The sequence below is a fragment of the Myodes glareolus genome, chromosome 1 (genome assembly GCF_982192425.1).
Source record: "Myodes glareolus chromosome 1, mMyoGla1.1, whole genome shotgun sequence".
NCBI classification, from domain to species: domain Eukaryota; kingdom Metazoa; phylum Chordata; class Mammalia; order Rodentia; family Cricetidae; genus Myodes; species Myodes glareolus.
Genome location: NC_142026.1, coordinates 126,569,479 through 126,594,166, shown reverse-complemented (window position 1 = coordinate 126,594,166; position 24,688 = coordinate 126,569,479). Strand labels below are relative to the sequence as shown.

General features: G+C 45.3%; 1 protein-coding gene and 1 long non-coding RNA gene across 2 annotated transcripts in view; one reads left to right on the top strand and one right to left on the bottom strand.

Annotated features, from left to right (window-relative positions):
- Nucleotides 1-24,688, top strand: part of LOC148123566 (uncharacterized) — an 83,705-nt gene that overhangs the window by 14,753 nt on the left and 44,264 nt on the right. The gene's annotated exons all lie outside the window — the stretch shown is intronic.
- On the bottom strand, nt 6,543-23,266 carry LOC125394504 (UL16-binding protein 1-like). Its single transcript, XM_085688227.2, has 8 exons — nt 23,263-23,266; nt 19,953-20,025; nt 16,209-16,362; nt 14,326-14,458; nt 10,550-10,810; nt 9,963-10,238; nt 9,302-9,439; nt 6,543-7,323 (listed from the first exon to the last, which is right to left on the bottom strand). The coding sequence occupies exons 1-7, from the start codon at nt 23,264-23,266 to the stop codon at nt 9,324-9,326; spliced, it is 1,017 nt and encodes a 338-aa protein (XP_085544353.2). The 3' UTR covers nt 6,543-7,323; nt 9,302-9,323.

The window sequence follows — 24,688 nt, the reverse complement described above, 5'->3', positions numbered from 1 at the left end:
GTTTAAATGAATACAGCTTCTGTGTTATTATTTCCAGGGCTAAGTTAGCTGTGCAGGAGCTGGGCGGAACAAAAGGCAGGCCTGCTCGCCTCATCACTAAGAATCACACTCAGACAAAGCACTCATCAAACAAAAATGAATATTTTTTGCTGTTTTAGAAGAGGCTTTTACATAGGAGAAGTCCAGACACTTGGTAGAAAAATTTTAAATTTGTTGTCACTTTTAAGTGTGTTTTTGCAGGTGAATTGTGTATGTTTGTGAAGGGGTGTGTGTGTGTGTGTATGTGTGCATTATACTTATCGGACAGAGATTAACCTTGGATGTGGAGCCACAGGTTCCAGCCCCCTTGCTTTAGAACACAGTGTCTTTCACTGGCCACAGCTCTCTGAGATGGCTATGGTGTCTGGCCAGTAAGTCCCAGAAATCCCACCTCTACCCAGATCTGTATCTGAAATGACCTTGAACTCTTTGTGTATCCCACCTTCTAAAAGTTAAATATGATTATTTAATGGGGAGTAAGTGTGGGGGGAAACCAGGAAATAAAAGAAGGTCCAGAAGATGGGAGAGAAGGTATAAGGCAGAGATGAAGAAGGACAGCAGAACATGAATATATGAGAAGGGAATGGAAGCTACTGGGAGAGGAGGGCACAGTAGGGCAGGGGTGGGGGAGGCTGTAGTGGTGTCTGTAGTGCAGTGTGTGTTTTTCATGTCAGTGTTGCCTCCATGCTGTGTTTACTCTATAGTAGGCACTGTAAGTGAAAACACAGAGGACAGAACTGTAAGGGGTAGTGACGGAGGACTCCAATGTTGGCCTGATTAGCTTAGCAGATATGGAGAATGGTTGAGATGCTCTGTGTCTGTGGGAGTGTTTCCAGAGGGAACAGTGAATCACAGCAAGACCCTCCATCAGTGGGGTGACCCAGCCCAGCTCACCACAAAGAGGAAGTGTCTCTATTACTGTCACCACCACAGGTGTTCCTAGTGACAAAGCCATGGATCCCTGTCAGTAGCTCCAGCTTTCACTGTCAGATTGTCACTGCTGAGGCATCCAGCCTGCTGGACTCAGCAGTACTGAGTTCTCTGCCTCTCCATTGTACCCAGGACAATCTGTCAGTTTGAGGTGTCATTTCTAGGAAATATCCCTGGGTGGAATTTATGGTAGTGTCTAATTGGAGAATCACCTTGCTTGGGCATAAGCCAGACTGATTCACCTAAAGCAGGGAAAATACACTCCATGTCATTGTGTCTCCTGGCATGAACCTGGGCCCTGGGAGAAAGCAGTCTGTGGTCCTGGGATTTCAGAAGGTCCATCAGCTTTCAGGCAGATGTCATGATGTGAGTTCTTTCCCACTAGGTTTTTATAAGGACAGATCACAGTCAGACAAGATGTCCAGGAGTGAGGCACATTCAGAGGGGACAATAGTGTTCATGTGTGTTGAGAGATGCCTAGCAGAGAGAGAAAAGGACAAAAATTTACTTTCCCTAGATGGTTGTGGAAATCTCATTCTAGACGAAGTGAATGGGGTTCCATTAGCAAGCATTTCTGACTCAGGAGCATCCTCATTCCCAGGACTGCAGAGCACAATGGGCACAAACACCAGGAACTCCCATATCCTCTCCAGCTGACCCAGGAGGCACAGCAGCGCAGGACCATTCCTGCTTGTTTAGCACACAGCTTTGGCATCACTTGCAGAGAGTGCTCAGGGGAATGGGTACCAATACTGGGATCAGAAAATGAGTACATAGGCCAAACTTGGTCTCCTGTTGTCCACTAATCTCTTGAGCTGCTTTCACACTGAAGCTGGGATAGAGTGTTTGATGTAGAGCCAGGTAGGGAGTGACTTGCCAAATTGTAAATATTATGTGGCCCTTAAGTAAAAGCTATGCAATGTCTGCTGAAATGAACACAATTATCTGCTCCTGTCTCCCTAGGAGTTAGTCTAGGGGAGACTGAGAGGCCAGAACAGAGGTTTCCTTATGCCGCACTTAGAATAACTGGCAGATCCTATGAGATTTAAATTTTGCCTGGTATCCCCTGCTTTAGGTTCTATAGGTGAGAGTAGATGGATTTTCTAGGGTGCGTCCTCAGGCAGGAGCATGCAGTACTGGTTGAGGAGGGAATAAATCACCTTTCTGGGTGAGAGGGTCGGGGAAGGGCATATAACGACTGTGAACTCAGTGCTGGTAGTAAATGAGGTAGTCAGCGAAGCTGTGTATGGTGACCTCTGTCCTCAGCTCTGAGAAGGCTGATGAAGAGAACTTGTGCAAGCTGGCAACCCAGCTTATACAGGGAGGGGAAAAATTAGGAGGGGAAGATAAATAAAGAAATGAAGAGAGAACTGGGGTGGTGTGACTCCTGTCTCTTGGAGCAACTTTGGTTTTAGAGATTCAGTGACTTCTGGTGAACCACAATGAACTTCAGTTTCTTCTATTCTAGGCTCACCATCTTGTTCTAGTATTTTTTTTTTGAAAATTCTCAGCTTTTCTGAAAGCCTTGGAGAGAAAGTGCGTGGGTTGAGGTAGGGAACAAACCCCATGGTTTGTACTGTACAGTTATCCAGAAAGAGCCTGATGTGGATGGGGGTCTGAGGTTGGAGGCCAAAGATCATCAGTTCAGCTAGGAGCATCCTTCCTCCTTGATGCTATGGCCTTGTGCCCCTCAAACTCTATTGTTGATTGATGGAGGAGGGTCTTCTGTCTGTGTGTTACTTTCATTGGTTAATAAAGAAACTGCCTTGGCTTTTGATAGGACAGCAGCTTAGATAGGTGGAGTAGACAGAACAGAATGCTGGGAGGAAGAAGGCAGTGAGGCAGACACCATGCAGCTAGCCACCAGGTCAGACATGCTGAATATTTCCCAGTAAGCCACCACCTCATGGTGAGATACAGATTATTAGAAATGGGTTGAATCAATATGTGAGAGTTAGCCAATAAGAGGCTACAGACAATGGGCCAGGCAGTGTTTAAAAGAACACAGTTTCTGTGTAACTATTTCAGGTAAAGCTAGCTGGGAACAGGGCCGCAGCCCACCGCTCCCACCACTACAGTTGATTCCCTCAAACTCATGGATTGGCCTCCCGTACAATGAGAAAAGAGTCAGGGTGCAGTATTGAGCTTGGTCACTGTGGCCTAGGCCATGGGTTTCCTTCTCTAAACCCAGCCTCAGATGTGAAGGGCACTGTAATAGATGCCAGCTTCCTGCTGATGACATTCATGAAAATTTCAGAATCAGGCTGTGACCTCAGGCAGTTTGGGGTTTGTCTGTCACACCCTTCACTTTTTTCTTAGAGGTTGTGTGGTTACATCAGCTTCCAGGAGAGGCTCCAGGGGCTTGGGTCCCCTTCCTGAGAGGCCTTGGCACTCAGGCAGAAGCTGAGCAGCCTGGGCTCTGTGGCTCTGGTTACCCAGGCCTCCAACTTCATGTGGTCCCTTCTCACACAAACTGGCTGCACTGTCTAAAACACTAGGTAGCTGAACCAGGGAAGAACGTCAAGGAAAAAGTTTGGTGCTATTGGCCCGTGTCACAGTCACTTGCCTGCAGTCAGAGAGGAAATATCAAGGAAAATTTGTGGGGTTTCTTCACATTCTTCAGTCACTGTCCCAAGTCCCCAAGCTTGCTTGGTCTCACCTTCCACTCTCTTCACTACTACCCCTCTCCCTCCACTCTGTCCTGTCCTACCACTAATGTTTACGGCTCCTGACAGGTTCTTTCCTTCTTTTCAGCCCCAGCTTTAGGGCCCTCTCTGTTCTGCTGGCAAACTCTCACTTACTGTTCCCCTCCTTTACCCATCTATCTTGACCATACAACCCCTAGACCCCAATGCCTTATTCTTTCCTCCAAACCATGCTCACCCATCTTGATCTTGGGTGGAGTGTAGCACTGCCTATAGGCCTGTTTTTTTACTTCATCCCATCCCTTTCTTCACTTTTTCTGTATCTTTGTGGTCCTCACCCTCATCTCTCTCCTGCCTCTCAAATCTTTACTCCATCACAGCCCCCACTGCCTTAGTCTCCTTCTCCCATCTCTCCTTCCCTGGCTACACCTTCTACTCAATCCCCAGCAACACCTTTTGTTGACAGAAGTTTCTGTTCTGCCTGGTTCCCACCACCGTTCAGACCCAAGGAAGCACACAGAGATCTGCAATAATCATAAACTGGTTGACTTATTAGCTCAGAATTTCTATTAACTAAGTCTTACATTGTACATTAACCCATTATTCTTGTCTATGTTAGCCATGTGGCTTGGTACCTTTTATCAGCAAGGTATTCTCATTTTGCTTCTTCTGTGCATGGGTGACAATTGTAGACTGACCCTTCCCTCTTCTCAGAATTTTCCTATTCTGTCATTCTCCCCTTAATTACTGCCTGGCTATCGGCCAATCAACTTTTTATTAAAACAGAACAATTGACAAAATTTTACAGGCTATAAGTCCCACAGCACTCCTCCCCCCTTTTTTATTCACTGCACTATTAACTATATATGGCCCTAGCCTTCCTTTCTGTCCTTCTGGCACAATGCGTTCAACTCCCCTTGTTTCACTTGAAATAAGGTTCAAATTCCTAGTAATTGAATATCTGCCTCTTGAAGAGGTCAATTTGGAAACCAAGATTTCAGAGTACTGATACATCTGCACCCGTGTCTATTAATCCCTCAATTACAATGCCATTTATGTGTGCTCTCAGCTTTGGTCTTTGGTCATTTACAGAAGTATGACAAAATATACATTTACTATTCCTACTGGAGTTTTTACTCATCTTCCATGTCAATTCCATCATCATAATGGAATAATAATAGACCAGTATATTATTTTAAAGTAGACACTGGATTGTTTAATTTTTCTGGTGAGACATGTTTTCCACAGTGACTAAGAATGGCTAGACCTTGATTGATATGGGAACCTGTGAGAGACCTCCCCAAGGAGTTTCCTGGTGGTATCTGGTTGTCTTGTCTGTCTTTTGCCAACCTACATTCATTAGTCCAATGTCTGCTTTTGCCACACCTCCTACACATACAGGAAAGCTGAGTCCTTCTATTCTTGCCATCCCTAGAGGAGATATAATTCCTAGGAATTCCTTGTCTTCTTAGTCCCTTCTTAGATGTCCTATTCTACCACAATTCAAATCATTGGAATTTTGGTGTCTCCAAATTTCCAATGATTTTGGAAATCATTTCTCCTATCCAAGCCTCAGTACTATAGTCAAATGTTTCAACATTCATTGTATACAAAATCCATTCATCTATGGGTACTGATCGAACCTTTAAAGGCCCAAGGACCTTCTTACATTCTAAGTTGGCATTTTAAAAAGCCAAAGATTCAATAAATACACATCTAGCTTCAGGGTCTGTCACTCCTACTTGTAAAGCCTTACTTAATTTTTGCAAGAAGTCACTAAAGGGTTCTATCTAGCCCTGTTTAACCCTAATATATTACTCAAACTTCTTTCCTAGTTCCTGAATCCTGTCCCAAGCATTTAAAGCAGGGGTGCAGAAGTGGACTTGAGGGAATGCTCACCTGGGAAACTAAGTCCCCTTCTTGTGCGCATTGCACTAGATGGCAGAGGGGTCTGAATGGGAAGCTTGGCCTCTCCTGACCTCCACACAGAGACCAACCCTGACCATGAGCAAGAGTCATGCAATGAACTAAGCATGTGACCCACTCATGGAATGGGACAGGTGGATGGTTCTTCTTTTTGTTGTTTCATTTGTTTTTGTCTCTCTGGGTGACTTAATTGAACCAAAAAAGATTCAGGTCCCCAACAAGACGGGCACAATTCTTAAATCAGGTGTTCACATACTAGAGTAAGCCACTAGTCAATGTAGGGAAATAGAATTGAAAGATACACAGATACACAGACACACAGATGTACACAATACACACACACACACACAGTTAAGACAAGCAATGGTGACTACCACATATTCATTCACATGAAAAGATGGGGAACCCAGTGACATCCCACAAGGTTCCCAGCACTGGATCAGTGGCCTTGTCAGACCTCTACTCTGTGTAAAAAGAGAAGGGGCCTTAACCACACTTCCCTCTGGACCTGAAAGACCAGGTGAGTTTCTGATTGTTACCTCTTGCAGTGCAGACTTCAGACTCCTCTGAAGCCTTAGGCACCAGTTTATCAAAGAGAACCCTGTAGACCTGGAACCCAGGTGACACACAGCCCCTAGGTCAGTGGATGTCAACCTTCCTTATAATGTTATCCTTTAACATAGTTTCTCATATTGTGGTGACCCATAAAATTATTTTTGTTGTTCCTTCGTGTCTTTAATTCTGCTAGTGTTATGAATCATAGTATAAATATCTGAGATACAAGATATCTGTCTTGTGGCCTATGATCACTTTGAAAAGCCCCTTGAGCCCTCAAAGGGATGAGACCCATTAGTTGAGGGCCACTGCTCTTGGAGCTCTTTGACCACCACAGTCTTCTCTGTTCCCGAGGTCTCTGGTGTCTTTAGGTCTGGCTCTAGGATCTTGGTCAGACTTCCAGAAATGTTGTGGGGTATTCACCAGAGAAGATTGTTCAGATATGGATTTAAGTTAATAGAAACACTTTATTAGCTGATCAGCAACCACACTGTGTATTTGGGACCCAGTGTAGCACCAAGCATTTCTCAGGTAGAGCTTTTATGCACACACACACACACACACACACACACACACACACACACACACACACACCCTGTTCTGGGTGGACATGCTTTCGTCAAGAATGGTTAGCCAGGAGTGCGAGTACAGAAGCCAGAAAGCAAGGTCAGTACATTCAGAGACTGTCCCTCAACTATGAACTCGGATGGATTAGGCCTTTGTTTTAGGTTTGGCAGGTAGTTTTGTCTATGTGCTGAGTTTTACAGCGTGAATGGCACTTTTATCATGGAGTCAGTTGTGCTAAGATATGGGACCCTGTTACATTTATCAATGATTTCTATTAAACAACTGGCCCTCAGTTTTCATTTACTATTACTAGTTGTTGCAGGTTTTCTTTAGTGATACTTGAGATGTTTGAATATTGCCTGTTACATACACAACAGTGAAAATATCACGTTCCCACTAAGAAGATCTGGTTATCCTGTTTCCTATGCTAGAGGTGAGTACATAACCATGTTCTTTTCCAAATCTCTGGTTCAAGTTTCATTTAAGAGCAAATCCCTCCTGGGAACACCAAGGAAACAGTACAAGGGCCCAAGTGACTGTGCAGTGTGAAAGACCATGAAATGCTGTGTCTGCAGCATCTGCATTCATCTGGTGGAGGCTGATGAAAGGGAGAGTGGCTACACCAGATGAACTCTCGTGACTTTTCTGGAGCATCTTCAATCTGCAGCAAGGAAACACATCTTTTGAAGGGTCTGAGGAGAGCCTGGGTCAATTCTCCTGGGTGCCCTGCACCAGTCATCACCACCCACAGCCACCCTCACTGAGGGTCATTCAGTTCCCTCCTCCATCACCCCTGGGCTCTCCATCCTGGATCCCCTACTGTCTTCCTCCTTCTTTCCCATGTCCCAGAGTCCCAGACCCTGTTGCAGACCTGGAGATCAGAATAAAGTGGTGATGAATAGCTTTGCTTTCTCACTCTGGGCCTAATGGGGATGGAGGAGAAGGGAGGACCTCTATCCAGAAAGGGCCCTGGGTACTGGTTTTCCAGGCTATGAGTGGGGTTCCAGACATCATTTCCCTTTCATTGTAAAACTCTCAGAATCTGAGAGTGGCATCACACCTGTGGGTGTGCCTGTCCCTGCCCCACCTTGTTCATCTGATAAGCCCAGATGGGAGCTGTAGACTTCAGGAACAGCTTTGTCTCATTTGTCTCCAGTGGGGACACTGCTCCATTGGTTCTGGAGGCTGTTGTTGCTGCTTGATTTATTTCTATTTTATGTGTATGAACGTGAGCCTGAAAGTCTTTAAGTGTTCTGTGTGAATGCCTGGTGTATGTGAAGAAGAAGGGGCTGGGTCCTCTAGACCTGAAACTGTATGATTGTGACTGCCCTGTGGGTTCTGGGAATGGAACTGGGGTCTGATGCATGAGCAACAGGTGTCTTGTCACTGGGCCATCTTTTTATTTTTATCTTCTTTATCTTTGTCTGTGGAGTTGAATCTTATTCTGTTATAAAAGGAACGGCGGGCTGCATTCCCTCTCAGATCCCAACTCCCCAGCTAGTTTACACCTGAAATAATTATATGGAATCTATATTCAGTTAAACACTGCCTGGCCCATTAGTTCTAGCCTCTTATTCGCTAACTCTCACATCTTGATTAACCCATTTCTGCCCAGGTGCAGGTGGGGAGTGCTGAGCCATAGGCATGGTCTCAGAGTACTTTCTTCCTGATCCTGAGCAGGCACACAAACATCCAGTCTCATCAAAACCATTGAAATGCTTTAAAATCAGAGTTTGCACTGGTGGCACAGCCCAGGAAGCTGTGTTTTAAAATGGTGTGGCTTTTTTTTTCTGCCACTATTGCTGAAACAGGAAATCTCTCTATGGCATGTCCTAGCAAACAGCAAAAAGCTGTGTTAAACTCTCTGTTTGTGTATAGAATTCCTTTTTAAGCCCTCTTAGGTTTTATGTGGAGTTAGTTACCACATTGGGTGCCACTCTATTGCAAAAGGAGCGGCGGGCTGCGTTCCTGCCAGGTTCCCAGCTCCCTGGCTAGTTTATACCTGAAGTAATTACACAGAAACTGCCTAATACTGCCTAACCCATTAGTTCTAACCTCTTATTGACTAACTCTCACATCTTGATTAACCCATTTCTAATAAATCTGTATGTTGCCACGAAGTTGTGGCTTACCGGGAAGATTCTAACCTGCATCCATCTCAGGAAGGGGAATCATGGCATCTGCCTCACTTCCCTTCTTCTTAGCATTCTGTTCTGTCTACTCCCCCTATCTAAGCTGCTGTCCTATCAAAAGCCAAGGCAGTTTCTTTATTAACCAATGAAAGTAACACATAGATGACCCTCCTACATCATGTATTCCCTCTACATATTGAATGAGACTACCATGTACTTTTGTGTTCCTGTTGTCTCCTCATCTGCATGATGAAACCCTCCTGATTAGGAACCTCCTGTGTTCCCCCCTCCTTTCCCACTGGTCTATGACAGTATCCCTGTCCTGTCAAGGTTCAGGATACACAAGCTACTGCTAGCAGGTGACATGAACTCCAGATCTCTTGCCTCCTATCTCAATAAGATGCTCAATAAGATGAGGAATAACAATAGGACTCCAGTAATTCACTCTTGCTTCTTCACTTTTCACCCTCCTGTCCCTCACCCCACTCCCAATACAACACATAGTACCTGTCATTGCCAAGGATTTTTTTCAGAAAACATAGAAGAGAAGAAGGGCGTAGGGAAGGATTATTAGCAAGACAGCAATCTTAGGATCGTTGGCCATGGATGAAGACTGGTCCACATCTGGAGTAGTGGTTGTTGAGGCTGAAGGGGAAATACAAGTTGAGTCTTTAACCAAACCTCAAATCTTAGAAAATCTCACTGTAGCTTCTGGATTCTCAAATAATTCAACAACACAAAGTTCCACCCATGTTGCTGTGGATAACTGTTTAGGTGAGTGAGTCCCCTGACCTCAAAAGACTTATGCAGCTTTGTTAGGAAGAACAGAATAATGATGAGTTCTTGTCTTTCCTGCTGGCGGGAGAGCAGGCATGAGGGTGACCTTTGAGGATGGTGACAGGGAAGAAGAAAGATCAGGTGAGATGAAAAGCAACGGTGATTCTAGAATGAAGAAAAAGCCAGGAAATAAAGACACAGACTTTGACAACCAGTGAGAACCACAGAGAGTAAACAAAGTAAACACAATGAATAAGATAGGAGAAGGTGAGAAAGGAAGGGATTAATGGAAAAAAATGGCCATCAGCACAAGAACTCATGGTGATTAGATCATTACACACCCCACCCCACACTTTATCTGCCTAAGTGTCCACCCCATCTTCTCAGTTACCTGTAGGCTCCAGCTTTTCTTCCCAATGTGACTTGAACTCCTCAAGCCATGTCATACAGTCCCCCTGTGAGGTCATTTTTAAGAAGGCAGTAAAATCCATGTTTTTCTCCCACATCTCCTTCATCCACCTGGATCCAGGATCAACTTCAATCCACTCTCCAGTGCTTGAGTCAACATGTGCCATTTTGTGTCCATTGAGGACAAAGTCCCAGAATCCATTGAAACGTCCATCTACTTCCTGCCAACAACACATCCTGGCCTGCAGAGAGAGGGGCTCTGTGCCCATTGGAAAGAGATCAGCCTCTGACTTTGATGAATCCTGTCTACGTACCTTCCCTCCCGTCCCATCCTCTGACCTTGCTCTACCCTTCACATTTTAGCTTTGGTGCTGGACCTCTTCTTTTCCTCCATGCAAACAATGAATGTCCCTAACTTGTCACAAATCCTGTTCTCTCCTTTAGGGGCCATCTAATACATCCTTTTATTAAATTGTAGCTGTGGGGATTGAACCTAGGACCTCATGCATGCCAGGCAAGCACTCTACCACTTAGCTAACTCCCCAGCACTATGGAGCCATTTGATCTTACCTCTGATAGAATTATTCTCCTGTTTCATGTGAATCATTTGCTGTTTGAACAGGTCAGATAAATCTCGCAGAGTGTCAACCTGTGTTTCCCAGATCTTTGTGGCAATCAATCTATTTCCTAGAACACCATTGGGATAACAGTTGGTGTTGGTACTGTAACAGTAAATAAAACACTGTTTGTTCAGTTGGCCTATGACTTCCTGACTCCATGGTCCAGACGTTGGCTTTTTAAGAGTGGAGTTGTAGCAAAGGAAAGCAGTATCTGTGAAGGAAACATGCAATGAGGTTAGGGATGCAGAGCAGGGGCGCAGAGACAGTCTCTGTCTGTGGAGCAAGGAAGTCCTCTGGAAGGGAGTCTTTAAAAAAAGAAAGAGAGAAATAAGTAAGTGTTGACCGAGGTTTCTGTCCCACCCAGTCCTGCCCGGTCCGGCAGCCGTTCAGTCACAAAGAAATCACACAGAGGTCTACAGTAATTATAAACTGAGTGGTCTAGTATCTCAGGTTTCTTATTAACTCTTATAACTTGTATTAGCCCATAATTCTTGTCTGTGTTAGCCACGTGGCTTGGTATCTTTCTCGGCGAGGCAGTCACATCTTGCTATCTTGCTTTCTCTCCGACTGGGTCATGACAGCAGACTGAAACTTCCCTCTTCCCAGAATTCTCAATGCCCCACATCTACTTCCTGCCTAGTTGCCCCACCTACAATTCCTGCCTGTCTACTGGTCAATCAGTGTTTTATTAAAATACAATTGACATGGTACAGAACATTGTCCCACAGCAAGTAGGTGAGTAAATCAATCAATCAATCAATCAATCAATCAATCAATTCCAGGCTGAGTTTCCACTGTGGTAAAAAAAAAAAGTTTAACCTTTCTCTCCTGCGTGAAGATCCAGGTCAAGGAGTGGCCCACCCCTGCTCTCCACCAGGACAATTCTCTTATCTGTTATCACATCATCTTGCTAAGGGTTGGCCCTGTCAGTTACAACAGGAAAATTTGGTATATCTTCTCTGGATATGTTCATCCTGGAGAATCTCCAGAAGCTGCTCATGTAGACTGTGTGGAGACAGGATGGTGCTTGAGGCTGGTGGGGCAAAGTGAGCAGGGTGAGGATGGAACAGAAGTTGCATGGACACCGTTTTTACTCATCTGTTCTCTCAGATCATAGACTTGAACATCTTTGCTGGTTAGATTCTACTACCAGTTTGATAAAGCCTAGAGTCACCTGAGAAGGGAGTGTCTACTGAGGGCCTGTTTCTATTATTAGTGATATAGAAATGTGCAGCCACTATGGACATTACTATTCCTGGGACAGGTGGTCTCTGGCTGGATAAGAAATCTAGCTATGCAGGAGCTAGTGATCCAGACACCAAACAGCATCCTCCATGATTCCTGCTGTGCCTCTCTGGCCATGAAGTGAGATTCTTGGTCCTAGATAATGCTGTGTGGAATAGCACATGGGCCTGCCTCTGAGTACCTGTCCTGACCTCCCTCAGTGACAGACTATGGCTTAAAAGTAGGAGTCAAACAAATCAGTTTCTCCCTTATGTTGCTCTTGATAGTGTGCGTATCACAGTAACATAATGAAACCAGAACAACACACACCAGATCTCCTGTATACTGCAGTGGTCCAGAGATGGCTTCCTGGACCTGGTCAGAGGCTAGCCCACACTACAGGACACAGAAAATCTAGGATGGGTAAATCTGATAGTAGAAGAGTGGGGATCAAAAATCTCAGAGAAGTGCGTATGCCAGAGTGGATGGAGCAGCAAACATTTCCAGGGGAAGTGTGCAGAGTTCATGCTGTCTGTGGATGCTGGAGCATCCCTGTTGAGAAGCAAAATGAGAAGAACCAGGGAGAAGGGCACTAATATGACTGGAACTTCAGGGATGATGATGGCTCAAGGTTGGGGTGGTTTAGGATACTGTATTCCTGAACCCCAGCAAATATGATACAGAAAAATCCCATCAAGTGGAGTGGTCAAGAGGCAGTAACATCTAGGACAGTGGTCTGTTTGTGACTAGGATGACCCACCTTGAAGCCTATCTGCTTAAGAGAGTCATGGCTAACAGAATATAAAAATGCTAAATTCAGATAAGTGTTAGCCAACCCACATGTGACTGAATTTTAATAAGTAAAGACAGAACAGACAATCGTGAAGCTGAAAGCTGCTGTCTTATGAAAACCCCGACTCCTGTGCCCATTGTTTAAACTGGACCATTGGGCCTGAGAGGTGGTGCAGTGACTGTGGGCACTGTCTGCTTCTGCAGAGGATCCATGTTTGATTCTTGGTAACCACATATGGTGGCTCACCACTGCAAGTAACTCCCGTTCCAGGAGATCCAATGCTTTCTTTTGACCTCTGAGGCCATAAGGCACATATGTGGTGCACATACATACATGCAATTAAAACAAATAAATCTAAAAAAAATTAAAGCTGAACCACCTCCCAGACAGACTGAGATTGTCTTCCTAGGAGGACCAAACAGATTCCAACAAAAGTGACCATTTGGGCCCCACAGCAAGTGTACTCATTTTTTTCTGTATTGTTTCATTACTTCCTGTCACTCAGATACCAACCCTGAGATGCTATCGTGAATGTCTGGTGTGGTTATTTGAATGAGCCTGTCTTTTACAAAGTAGGATGTTTGAATTCATGGTTCCCAGTTGGTGGCAGCTGCTTGGACAGGTTCAGAAGTTATGGCTGGCTGAAGGAAGTATGATGCTGGGGCTTTGACTTTGAAAGCCATTCCCATTTCTTCATCTCTGGACCATGCTTGAGGTTTAAGATGTGGGCTTTCAGCTGAGCATGGCATCACAGGGCTCTAATGCTAGCACATGGGAAGCAGAGGCAGGTGGATCTTTCTGGGTTTGAGGCCAACCTGTTCTCCGTAGTGAGTTCTAGGACAGCCAGTGAGACCTTGTCTCAAAAACCTGAACCAAATCGTATCAGAACAAATTGAATTAAAATATGTGGGCTCTAAGTCTGCGGCTTCAGTCACAATGCCTGCCTGCTGCCATGCTCCCTGCTGTAATAGTGATGGTGGTTGTTAGTCTCATGGGAACTGAAGTTGAGCCCAGTGGCACGAAGTTGTAATCCTAGCATTTGATAAACTGAGGAAGAGGAAGGATTGTTGAAATTTTTATTGTGTGGGCTATAGTATAAAATCCTGATTAAAAGAGAACAACAATAATAAAAATAAATAAGAAGGGGAAAGTATGAATGTGTGTGTTTGCAGCTGTCTTGTCCCTGGAAACATCTATTGCCATCTTCTGGAGAATACCTTAGAAATGTAAGAAAGAAAGTTCAAGAACAAAGAGGTCCCAGAACGGTGGAGAGCTTGTGAAGAATCCCAGGAAGGCAGTCTTCAGAGCATAGACCACCTTAGATCCAGGGGAGGTGTGCGAGACCTCCTCCTGGTGGTGTCTTTAACTGTGATAAGCACACCTGGTCCAGGTGACTGGATTTCAGGTTTCCTGAGACCACAGTGGTGCTGAGGATGCCACCAAGCCTTCCCTTCTGTCACCACCCCCGCTCTCTTCATTAACTTATCTCCTGCCCTGCCCTCCTGCCCTCAATTTCCCCCTAACTTGTTTAATCTACCAAATCCTGGTGGGGGTAGTGCCAGGGAGAGACTGGGCACTGCGGTGGTGAAGAGGAGAAGGAGAAGCCCAGGAGCTTCTAGCTAGCCTAGGCATACTGCACACTTCCTGACTCAGAGCCAGGTTCTGTTCCCATTCCCCAGTCACCCTCCACTTAGACCTTGGGAACTCACCAGCCAGCTGCTTGGTCCTCAGACAGATCAGGAGAACCAAAAGGCTCAGCTTCTGAAAACGATTTCTCAGGGAGTTGCGAGGCTTTGCCATGGTTCCTTCCTGAGACCTGGCTACAGACAGGTGTGACTGGAGCTGTGGAGAGAATCCAGGAGACCTCAGTACCGCCCTACAGAGGACCCTGAGCAGAGATTCTCAAAGGTCCCAGATACCTGGGCTGTCAATTCAGGTCTTTTCATGCTCCAGCCATTCCAGTTTTTTCCTACATTTCTTAGGTGATTCCTCCCTGGCCCTGGGGCTCAGACACTCCCTACCAGAGAACTGAGGTCCTTGTGGCCGTAGGTGCATGAAGGGAGCCATGTGAACTGAGAGGTGAGGTCACTGTTGTCCTGGGCTCCACATCCTTGGTCCCTTCCTCTCACTCACTGGCAGCTGTGCCCTCAGGGACCATGGGAAACAGAACCAGGAAACTCATCTATGCTTTGGGCTGCTTCTCTGCAGACCTCAGGGAAATGCAGATAAATTTATTTGGGACAGTGTAAGCCCTGTGCGGTGTCCATGCACACAACCATGCCCTCTGGTATTGCTTGGCATTCCTGTCCTCATCAAACTAGGTGCCTCTGAATCACTGTTCTAGCAGTCCCCTCTGCTTCTGCTACAACTTCACACACACCCTGAATCTCCCTCAGACCTCCTGCTCCTCCTCACTTCCTCTTTCTCAAGTTTCTCTCTCAGACTCATCTGCCACTGTAGGTCCCTTTCCTATCACTTCTCCTGCACCCACATGGTATTTGTCTTCTCTGTTTGCCACACAGTCACCCAACCCTGACCCTCCCTAGTTATCCCCCACCCCTTCCATTTCTTTCCTTTTACTCTCTCTCTAATGTAGACAATTGTTATCTTGTCAGCAAGGCTGAGATTTTCCCTTTACTCTGTGACATTGGAGCCTAAGACATTTTGGAAAGTTCTGCAAATAAATAAATAAATAAATAAATAAATAAATAAATAAATAAATAAATAAATAAACTCCTTACAATTAAAAGCAGCTTCTGGGGGTCTGGAGAGAGGACTCAGAGTGTGAGAGCCTCAGCTACTCTTTGGGGACCCAGGCTGGATCCCCAGCATTCACACAGCAGCTCACAACCTGGGGAACTGAAGTTCCAGGGGATTCCATGTAGGCTCCTGGCCTCCATGGTCACTGCACACACACAATGCAGAGAATCACACACAGACAAAGCACTCGTCAGAAAAAAAAATGAATGATTTTTTTTCCCTGTTTTAGAAGAGGCTTTTACATAGGAAAAGTCCAGATTCTTGGTAGAAAAAGGGGGGGGGGATTGGGGGCGAAAGGCCTTCCAAAGGGCGCTGGAGGAAGTTGCATAAAGAAAGAAACTCCGTTTTTTCCGCGCCCCCCACCCACTCCCAAAAGAAAAAAATCAACGGAGAAAGAGGAGAAAGAGGAGAGAAAAGGAAGCTGCAGGACAGAGAAGGAAAACCGAAGCGACGTTTACCTTCGTGTCCCCCGTGGAAGGGTGGGGCAAGAACCCTGACCCACGCGATCAGGCAATGCGACTAGATCTCTTACCCTGGCTATCACGGAGCAAGCCACTGGTCGGGTCAACTTTCACGTTTGTGCGACGGACAACGATCGCGTGACCACAGAACTCCCACCCACCCCCCCTTTTTTCCACCCTCAGGAAGTGATTAAAGTTTTCCCTCTGCCAGCGAGCAACTTTGCAAGCAGCTCTCCCAAGTTTGCCTCCTCCTCCAGTCGGAGGCTGGCAGGGGCGCAGAGGATACTGAACTTCCCAATCTCCACACACACCCGCCTCCCCCCGGGGGCCTCCACCTTCCCCGCCCCAATGCCGTCCCCAAGGGGCCCTACTTGGAAGCCGGCACCAGAAAGCAGTTCCTGAGCGCGGAAGTGCGGGCGCAGGCTGAACAATGCGCACATGACTGGATGGCCCTGGCCAAAGCGGGCAACCATAAACAAGTAGCAGAAACCTCTGTCCTCCTCTGCTGCCACCCGTCCTCGTGCCCTACAGGATGTTACTTAATCTGGGGTCAAATGATGAGTACAGAGGCCAAATATGGTCTCCTATTGTCCCCTAATCTCTTGAGCTGCTTTCGTACTGAAGTTGCAATAGAGTTTAATGTAGTGCCAGGTAGGGAGTGGCTTCCCAAGTTGTAAGTATTATATCTGTTCCTTAAATAAAAGCTATGTAATGTCTGCTGAAATGAACACCGTTATCTGCTACTGTTTGCTCAGGAGTTAGATGGGGGGGGGGAGGCTAGGGGACAGAACAGAGACTTCCTTATGTCCCACTCAGCACCACTGGCAGATTATATGTGATTTAAACTTTGCCTGCTATCCCCTGCTTTAGGTTTTATGGGTAAGAATGGATGAATTTCCAGGGTGTGTCCAGGCAGGGGCATGCAATGCCAGCTGATTGAGGAGGAGATAAAGAGTTTCCTGGGCGGGAGGACGGAGGAAGGGGATGTAAGGTTGGTGAACTGGGTGCTGGTTCAGTATGTGAAGTAGTCAGTGAAATTGTGTATGGTGACATCTGCCAAGTTGTCATAAAACTATCCAGCACATACTTTACATTTACCAGTTTTATTCATTATTGCTATATTACCTAGCATCTCTGTTAGGAGGACCTGTGAGTCCCTCTCACCAAGCTTCAATAGGACATGGCTACAAATGATGACTTAACAATGTGTTTGATTTTTTTTTTAAAATTCTGAGACATTGTTTCCAGTTCTGGGGGATCTGATGCTCTTTTCACTTCTGCAAGTACCGGGTACACATGTTACATACACACATACACATAGGAAAATACTCATACATATTAAAAACCAAACAATCTTAAACAGCACATTAGCACATAGCACATTAATGACACATAGAAACTGTTTTCATATATGTGAATAAGGTATTTTGTTCATATCAACCCTTCTTTTTCTTCTCATGCCCCATTCCCACTCTCTCTAGCTGCTTTCTCATCCCAAATTCTCTCCCTCTACTTTTAAAAAAACTGGGGGCCACATGATTTCATTTGGGGTTATTTATAGATGCAAGGGTGAGGAGTTATTGGTAGCAACATGGGCTTCTTACTAGAGGTCACTCCACTGAACAAAATGCTTCTTCTGCTCCAGCACCATTAACTACAGATAGATTCTCAGGAAGCTCTGGAGCCTCATGAGTCCCTATCTCTCCATGAAGGGAAGGCTGACAGCCCTACTCTTTACAGGGATCATGCAAGTGCTCAAAGGTGCTGAGAGTTCAGCAGTGCAGCAGTCATGTTATGGCTGGAACACAGGGTTCTCTTACATCCTTTCTTCCCCCTCTTGTAAGTGGTGTCCTGATGCTTGGATGTGGGGATGTAGATTCTGGTTTAGTGACTGCTTTTACCTTCATGCCTTAGGCTTATCCTCCTGGGACAACATTTTGGTGGCCTGGCTGTGGAACTCTCTATTAGATTCCATGGGACTGTCTTTCCTTTGTGGCCTGTAACAGTAGATGGGACAGTTCATTGGCAGCTAAAGATTTCTGTCTGGAAAGGTTTTGCAGTGAGATCCAAAGCTCCAGACTATGAATATGAAAGTAATTATCCCTGTACACCAACAGAGAAGTCTGCAAGCCACCGCTTAACTTATATCTCAATGTCCCATGACCCCTGAAAAAGGAAGGGGATTTTGAGTACAGACCACCCAAGCCCTTCTCAGAAAGACCAATTTCTGGGGTCAGCAGTCTCTCAGGTGCATGTGGCACAGAGAGAAGCAAGGCAGAAAGAGTAGATGGGCAGTCCTAATTGACTGAGCAAAAACACCTTTGCAGTTGTGATTGAGATGAGTACATGGTAAGGGTCCCTCTCAGGGCCATGACAGGAGTGCATGCAAGTGATGCGTTCAGAAGCTTGTTGCGTTCAGTTCTCATTGTCTGAGCAAAAGACAGTAGACTGAACTGGTAACCAGACAAAAGGTCAGTGTTGGGGGCTGGGAGGATGGCTCAGTGGGTAAGGCCCTTGCTATAGAAGCATGAAGACCGGAATTCCCATCCCTGATACCCAGTGGGACACCTGTTCCATGTCCTCAGCAGACTAACCCTACCAAGAACCAGAGTGAGACCCCAGCCTGCTCCTTACCTCCGTGGGGATGAGATTTCCTCTTCACACACTTGTAAATGCAAAGGCAAATAATGACAGAGGGGATGATGACAGGGATTGACTACTGCTGTGATGGTAGCAGATTCTTCCTTACTGAAGAACTAACTGGTAGACAGAAGCTGGGTGGTATCTGGGCCCCTGATGTTGGTTCTTAGAGAAAAATCCGGAAAATTCTGGATAAAGTTAAAAACACACCTCCATCAACACCTTCTCTCTCCAGGCAGCCAGAGGGACTCATGTGCAATAACCATGTATAAGGTCCTGAGTAGTGAAAGGAATAAATACAGTTTTGTGTGCAATGTCTTTGCAGAGTTTATTTCGTTACCAAAGAAAATAAATATCTCTGGAACCATCAAACAATATAATGCATTTACTTTGGTGAGGACTTTCTGGATGGTGGCTCTATTGGTGATGTTTCATTGTGCCAGACAAAGATAGTGAAGCCTCTCAAAGTGATGTGGAGCTGGTGGAAGGGCAGCTATAAGTGAGCCAGAAAAGGCTGGCGGTTTACAGTGATGCATGCAGACTTGAAGCCCATTAGCTGACCATGCAGTGCCCGGACCCTTGGTTAGTAGGGAATGAGAAACTTTGGGAGGTGAGGAGAGATAGAGAAATCCTGTGGGAATCAGTGGAACTCAGACAAGAAAACCACCAAGAAATCACCCACCCAGTCTATCAAATGTGATGGAGTTGCCTTCTGATAACCTAGGTAATACCTACTAGGCTTTTCCTTCTGGTACTTTAAGAGTTCGTTGAGACAGTGACTGCAGTATGCTATGGATATTGTCTGGAGATCTTTTATTAATTGTTTATCTTCCTTCCATTTATTCATGATACCACCAGCTTCTCGATCAATCAGTGTCCAATTTATATTTATTGTGTTGAAGATGAAGGAGTACTTTCCACTGATGTTAAATCTTTAGGAGGCAAAAACACTTTTTCCGTGTTCATACTGAGAAAGCATGGTGGCCTGTAAAGAGGGCTGACCTGCAAACCACACACAACACCATCCTGCTTCACTCTCATAGATCCATCACTTCTCCAAAGGTCAGGACTTTCCCACTGGCTTATGAACCAGAATCATTTCCACATGACTTGCCCTTTGTTACCCACTGGGTACTACATGCTTCCAAGGTTGGACCAGTGCTCAGCTCTTTCACATAGATACATTTTAACATCTCATTCCCACATGTCCCCTGTACTTCCTCTCTCTTCCTCTCTGCCTTTCTGCTTGTCTCTGGCTCTGCACTGAATCCCATTCTCACCACTGATCTTGGTTGACCCTAGTTTGGTGTTAGCCAGCATCTTCCTGAGCTCTTGCCTTAAGTATTCCAGCTTTTGCACAAAATCTATCGAAACCTGAGTAGCATTTACTGCCTTCCCCAGGTCTCCCAACGGTGTGGCTCTGTTGTCATCATACTGCAGGAATGGCTCTCCATCCACTGAACACTGCTCTTTACCAGGGCTGTCCAGATGTGGTCCGAGCCTTCACAATGTGGTCCGAGACATCACACCTAAGAGAGTGTGTTGTATCTGTGAGAGAAACAAGCAGGTGAGGTACAAATAGGGAGCAGAAAGTCAAGGGATCCATGGTTCTGTGACACCAGATGACACCCAGAATCCTACTGAAGGGCAAAAGACCAGGAAGAGAAGTCTCTGTTCCATATGTCCACCAGCTTCTGGATCCTCATTTCCATTTCAGTTTTGTCCGTCTTAGGTGCACATGTCCTCAGATGCACATTGTGTCACCAGGGGATTTATCTCACAACTGCTTTTAGTGACTTTTATCAAGTGTTGAGAAATAAAATATGTCGATAATATCTTTGTTCCTGGGACTGAAAATTTACTGAACTCACAGAGAAAGGAGGTATCATAGAACATGGGGCAAATTTAACATGGAGTATGGAGTTCAGGAAAGATCCTGAAGTAATGCTGCAACTTACCATGGCAGGAGAGCTGTCACCTGTGAGCACAGTAGTTACTGGGCCCCCACTGGGCCTCTTCACACAGTAATGTTGGGCATCAGATGCCAGATTCCCCCTTGCTAAACCACACCCCTAATTCATTCTCAAGAAGAGATCTCTGTCTGATCTTCTGGAAGCCCTGATTGTCTCTTCTCTTCGTCATGCAGTTGTTTCCCAGCACACTTATGGCCCCTGGTCTCCCAGACTTTCCCTAGCAGTAACAGAAGACACAATACCCTAGTGCTGTTCTGTTCAGCAGACTGCACAAACAAGCATGCAAGACCTAGTGAAAATGAACATATGTACTCTATGCACGTGTGAGCACTGAGATCTAAAATAAATAGTAATTTTAAAGGACCTTTTCAACAAGTTTGCAATATAATTGTACCAAAAAATGAAAAAGAGATGCTTAAAAAATTCCTCTTTTCCTCCTTCCTCCCCAAAACTTCTGCTATGAGGTGGGCTGCGGCAGGTTTGGGGACATCCTTTCCTGTCCTCCTCAACCAGCTTCCTCTTCCTTCACCTCACTGCTTCTTCTACCACCTGTTTCTTCTGTCTCCACAGTTTCCTCCCAATCTACTTTCCCCTTCCTCACACTCTTGCTTTTCTTTTTTCTTTTTTTATTACTTTATAAATAATACCATTCAAAATTTCCACTCCTCCCCTCCACCCACTTCCCTCCCGCTCTCCCACTTATACTCTCCCCCTGCCCCTCCAGTATTAAGAGAGGGCAGGGTACCCTGCCCTGTGGGAAGTCCAAGGCCTTCCCCACTACATCCAGGCTTAGGAAGGTATGCATTCAAATAGAATAGGATCCCCAAAAGCCAGTACATGCAGTAGAGACAAATCCCAGTGCCATTATCATTGGCTTCTCAGTCTTTGAGAGATTAGGGATACAAGAATCATAGCTAAATATAATAATAGCAATATATAGCAAGCCGACAGCTAGCATCAAAATAAATGAAGAGAAACTCAAAGCAATTCCACTAAAATCAGGAACAAGATAAGGCTGTCCACTCTCTCCATACCTCTTCAATATAGTGCTTGAAATTCTAGCAATAGCAATAAGACAACATAAGGAGATCAAGGGGATTCTAATTGGAAAGGAAGAAATCAGACTTTCATTATTTCCTCACACTCTTAAGGCTTGAACTTGTTCTTTAGTGACTGAGATTCTGTCTCACTCAGTAAACTTCACTGAAGGATTTATTGGACAAGAACATGAGCCCTCCTGAGCTGAGAACTAGCTTTGTGGTTTTTACTTCTCCTCCTGCAAGTCTGACGACTCCACCTTTCTTCTGCCCAGAGCTCTCTGTGTCCAGATGTCTCTGCTATACTTCTTGCCTAGCTATTGGCTGTTTATCTTTTTATTAAACCAATCGCAGTGACACATCTTTATACAGTGTAATCAAATATCTTGAGCAGGGAGAAGCCAGGAAATAACAAGAGGCCCAGGAAATGGGAGAGAGGGTGTAAGACGGAGATAAGGAAGGACAACAGGACGTGATATATGAAAAGAGAATGGGGTGTTACTGGAAGAGGAGGGTATGGTGGGGCAGGGGTGGGGAGGCTGTGAGTGTTATCTGTAGTGCAAGGTGTGTTTTTCATCTCAGCATTGTCTCCATGCTGTGTTTACTCTATAGTAGGCACTGTCAGTTAAAACACAGAGGACAGAACTGTAAGGGGTAGTGACGGTGGACTCCATTGTCGGCCTCACTGACTTAGCAGATAGGAGAAGGGTTGAGATGCTCTGTATTTGTGGGAGTATTTCCAGAGGGGAGAGTGAATCACAGAAAGACACTCCATCAGTGGGGTGACCAAGCCTAGGTCTCCACAAAGAGGAAGTGTCACTATTACCGCTACCACCACAGGTGATTTTTAGTGTCAAAGTCATGGATCTATAGCTGTAGCTGCCAGCTTTCACTGTCAGATTTCAACTGCTGAGGCACCCAGCCTGTTGGTCTGAACATTACAGAGTTCTCTGACTCTCCAGGGTCCCCAGGGCAATATGTCAACCTGAGGTACTATGCTAGGAAATGGCCCCTGGGTGGAGTTCATGACAGTGTCTAATTGGAGAAGCACCTTGCTTGGGCAGAAGCCAGGCTGACAACCCGGAGCAGTGAAAGCATACTCCATTTCAGTGTGGCTATTGCATGGTGCTTGGGCCTGGTAGAGAGCTGCCTGTGGTCCTGGGCTTTCAGGCAGACCTCATGAGGAGAGCTGACTGGGCTGCTTATATATATTTATCCTTGTGTTTCTATCTAAGCTGTAGCTTTCTGCAGTACACCAAGACTGGCTTGGGCATTAATTCACTCTATCTCCTTGTTTTTCTTTCCAATGTGTGCATGTTTGACAAACTGATTTTATTCATGTGTCCCCATACAAGACACCAAAATATCTACTGAGATAGTCAAGGTCTGAGAGGGACGCGCTGTCCTCACAGAACACATTATTCCTCACTTTAGGCACCTCTAGTCCACACAGTTGTTTAATGGCTTTTCCAACATCACTCAGGCAGTGAGAGAAGTCATCAAAATTAAGTATTGTCTCTATAAAGTCTGATTCCCTCGATTTTCAGGAAAGATAGAAAGAGGATTAATGTGCTTGTTCATTTTTGAGATTGCGGTTTAATTATAATATGTTCCCCTTCTCATTCCTTCCTCAAAACCTTTCCATTCACCCCTCCCTACTCTTTCTCAAATTCAAGATCTCTTTTCCATAAATTGCTACTCTGTGCATAGATGTATTTGAATATTCCTATATATTTGCCAATAGAGCATGTTGGGTATATGGATTGTTGCTTTACGCATGTTTTCAGGGCTCAGCACTGGACAAGCAGTTGCTGGACTCTTCTCTGGGGAGAGCCACCTCCCCTGCTCCCATCTTTACTCATTTGCCTGTAGGTCTCCGTATAGGGTTGATTCGTCCTGGGCTCCTCCTACCCCAGCAGTTGGTGCGGTCATTGCCCTCCTCCTTGTTCAGGTCACATTAGCTCACAGTCTGGTTGGTGAGACTTTGCTGTAGTGGCTTCTGATGCTACTCACAGCAAAGTCCCCGATCCTCTGGCTCTTACAATCCTGCCGGTTCCCAGTCTGCAATACTCTATGCTGTGGAGAGGATTTTAGATGTAACCACTGGGACTGGACTCCACAGCACTGCGTATTGATTGGTTGTGGTTTTCTGTAGCCATCTCTGTCCTAAAGAGAAGCTTTCTGAAAGGGTATTGAATCCTACACTTCATTTGCAATGCCCTGTGTTTCAGCACCGTCACCCACAGAGAAACTTTTGAGGTCTAGATTGAACACTTAATAGAGGAGATAATTGTGAGAGAGTAGGGGTTTAGGAAAGAATTGAGAAGAATTTCCCATGTACTCTGTGAAGGTTCACTCTGTCAACCTGACACAGCTCCGAACTGGAATGTAACTATAATTGAATTGGAATTAGATGCCAAACAAAAGCCTTTTCTCCTCCATGTTATTTTTGGTCATAGTGTTTTGTCACAGAAGCAGAAATGAAACCAGGCAGAAAATGGTCCTGGAGAAGTTCGCTATTTTTGTGGTAACCTGAATGTGGTGCTTTGAGGAAGAAGACTTTGGAACTTTTGGCTGGAAATACTACTGAACACTGTCTCAGAGTTTAATGGGTCATTTTTGCAGGTCGTTTGAAAATAAGAATGTTAGCATTAATGTGTATAGTGGAAGGCCAGTTCCAGAGGGGCTCTTTTTGGGGGACGGGATTAAAGGACTTTATTAAGAATTAGGATGAGGCTATAATGTGATATTTAGGCTAAGAATCACTGTTGCCTGATCAGGCTAAGGAAGGAGAATCATTTGCCACTAGTAAGAGACCAGTACCATTGAAGGACAATGAGAAAGAATTTCCCCAGACTCAGAACATAGAAATCCAAATAAGTGGGGCCAGGTGACATCTTGACCTTGGCAGCTGAACTTGGCAATGTGTAAGCATCTTTGGTGTGTTACTAGTTTTGAAGGCATGGGAGATAGGAGCTTGACAGTCTGATCTACATAGCACTGTCCAGTCCAGACAGCACTATATTGTGACACTCTGTCTCAAAAAGAAAGAAAATACCCCAACAACAGTTCAGGAGGGGTACCATTTCTCCAAATCCAAATCCTTGAGGATATTTATTTTGTAGTAATCACCCTAACACACATGAAGTGCCCGTCTCACTATTATCTTGAGTTACATATTCTAGTGCTAAATACTATTGA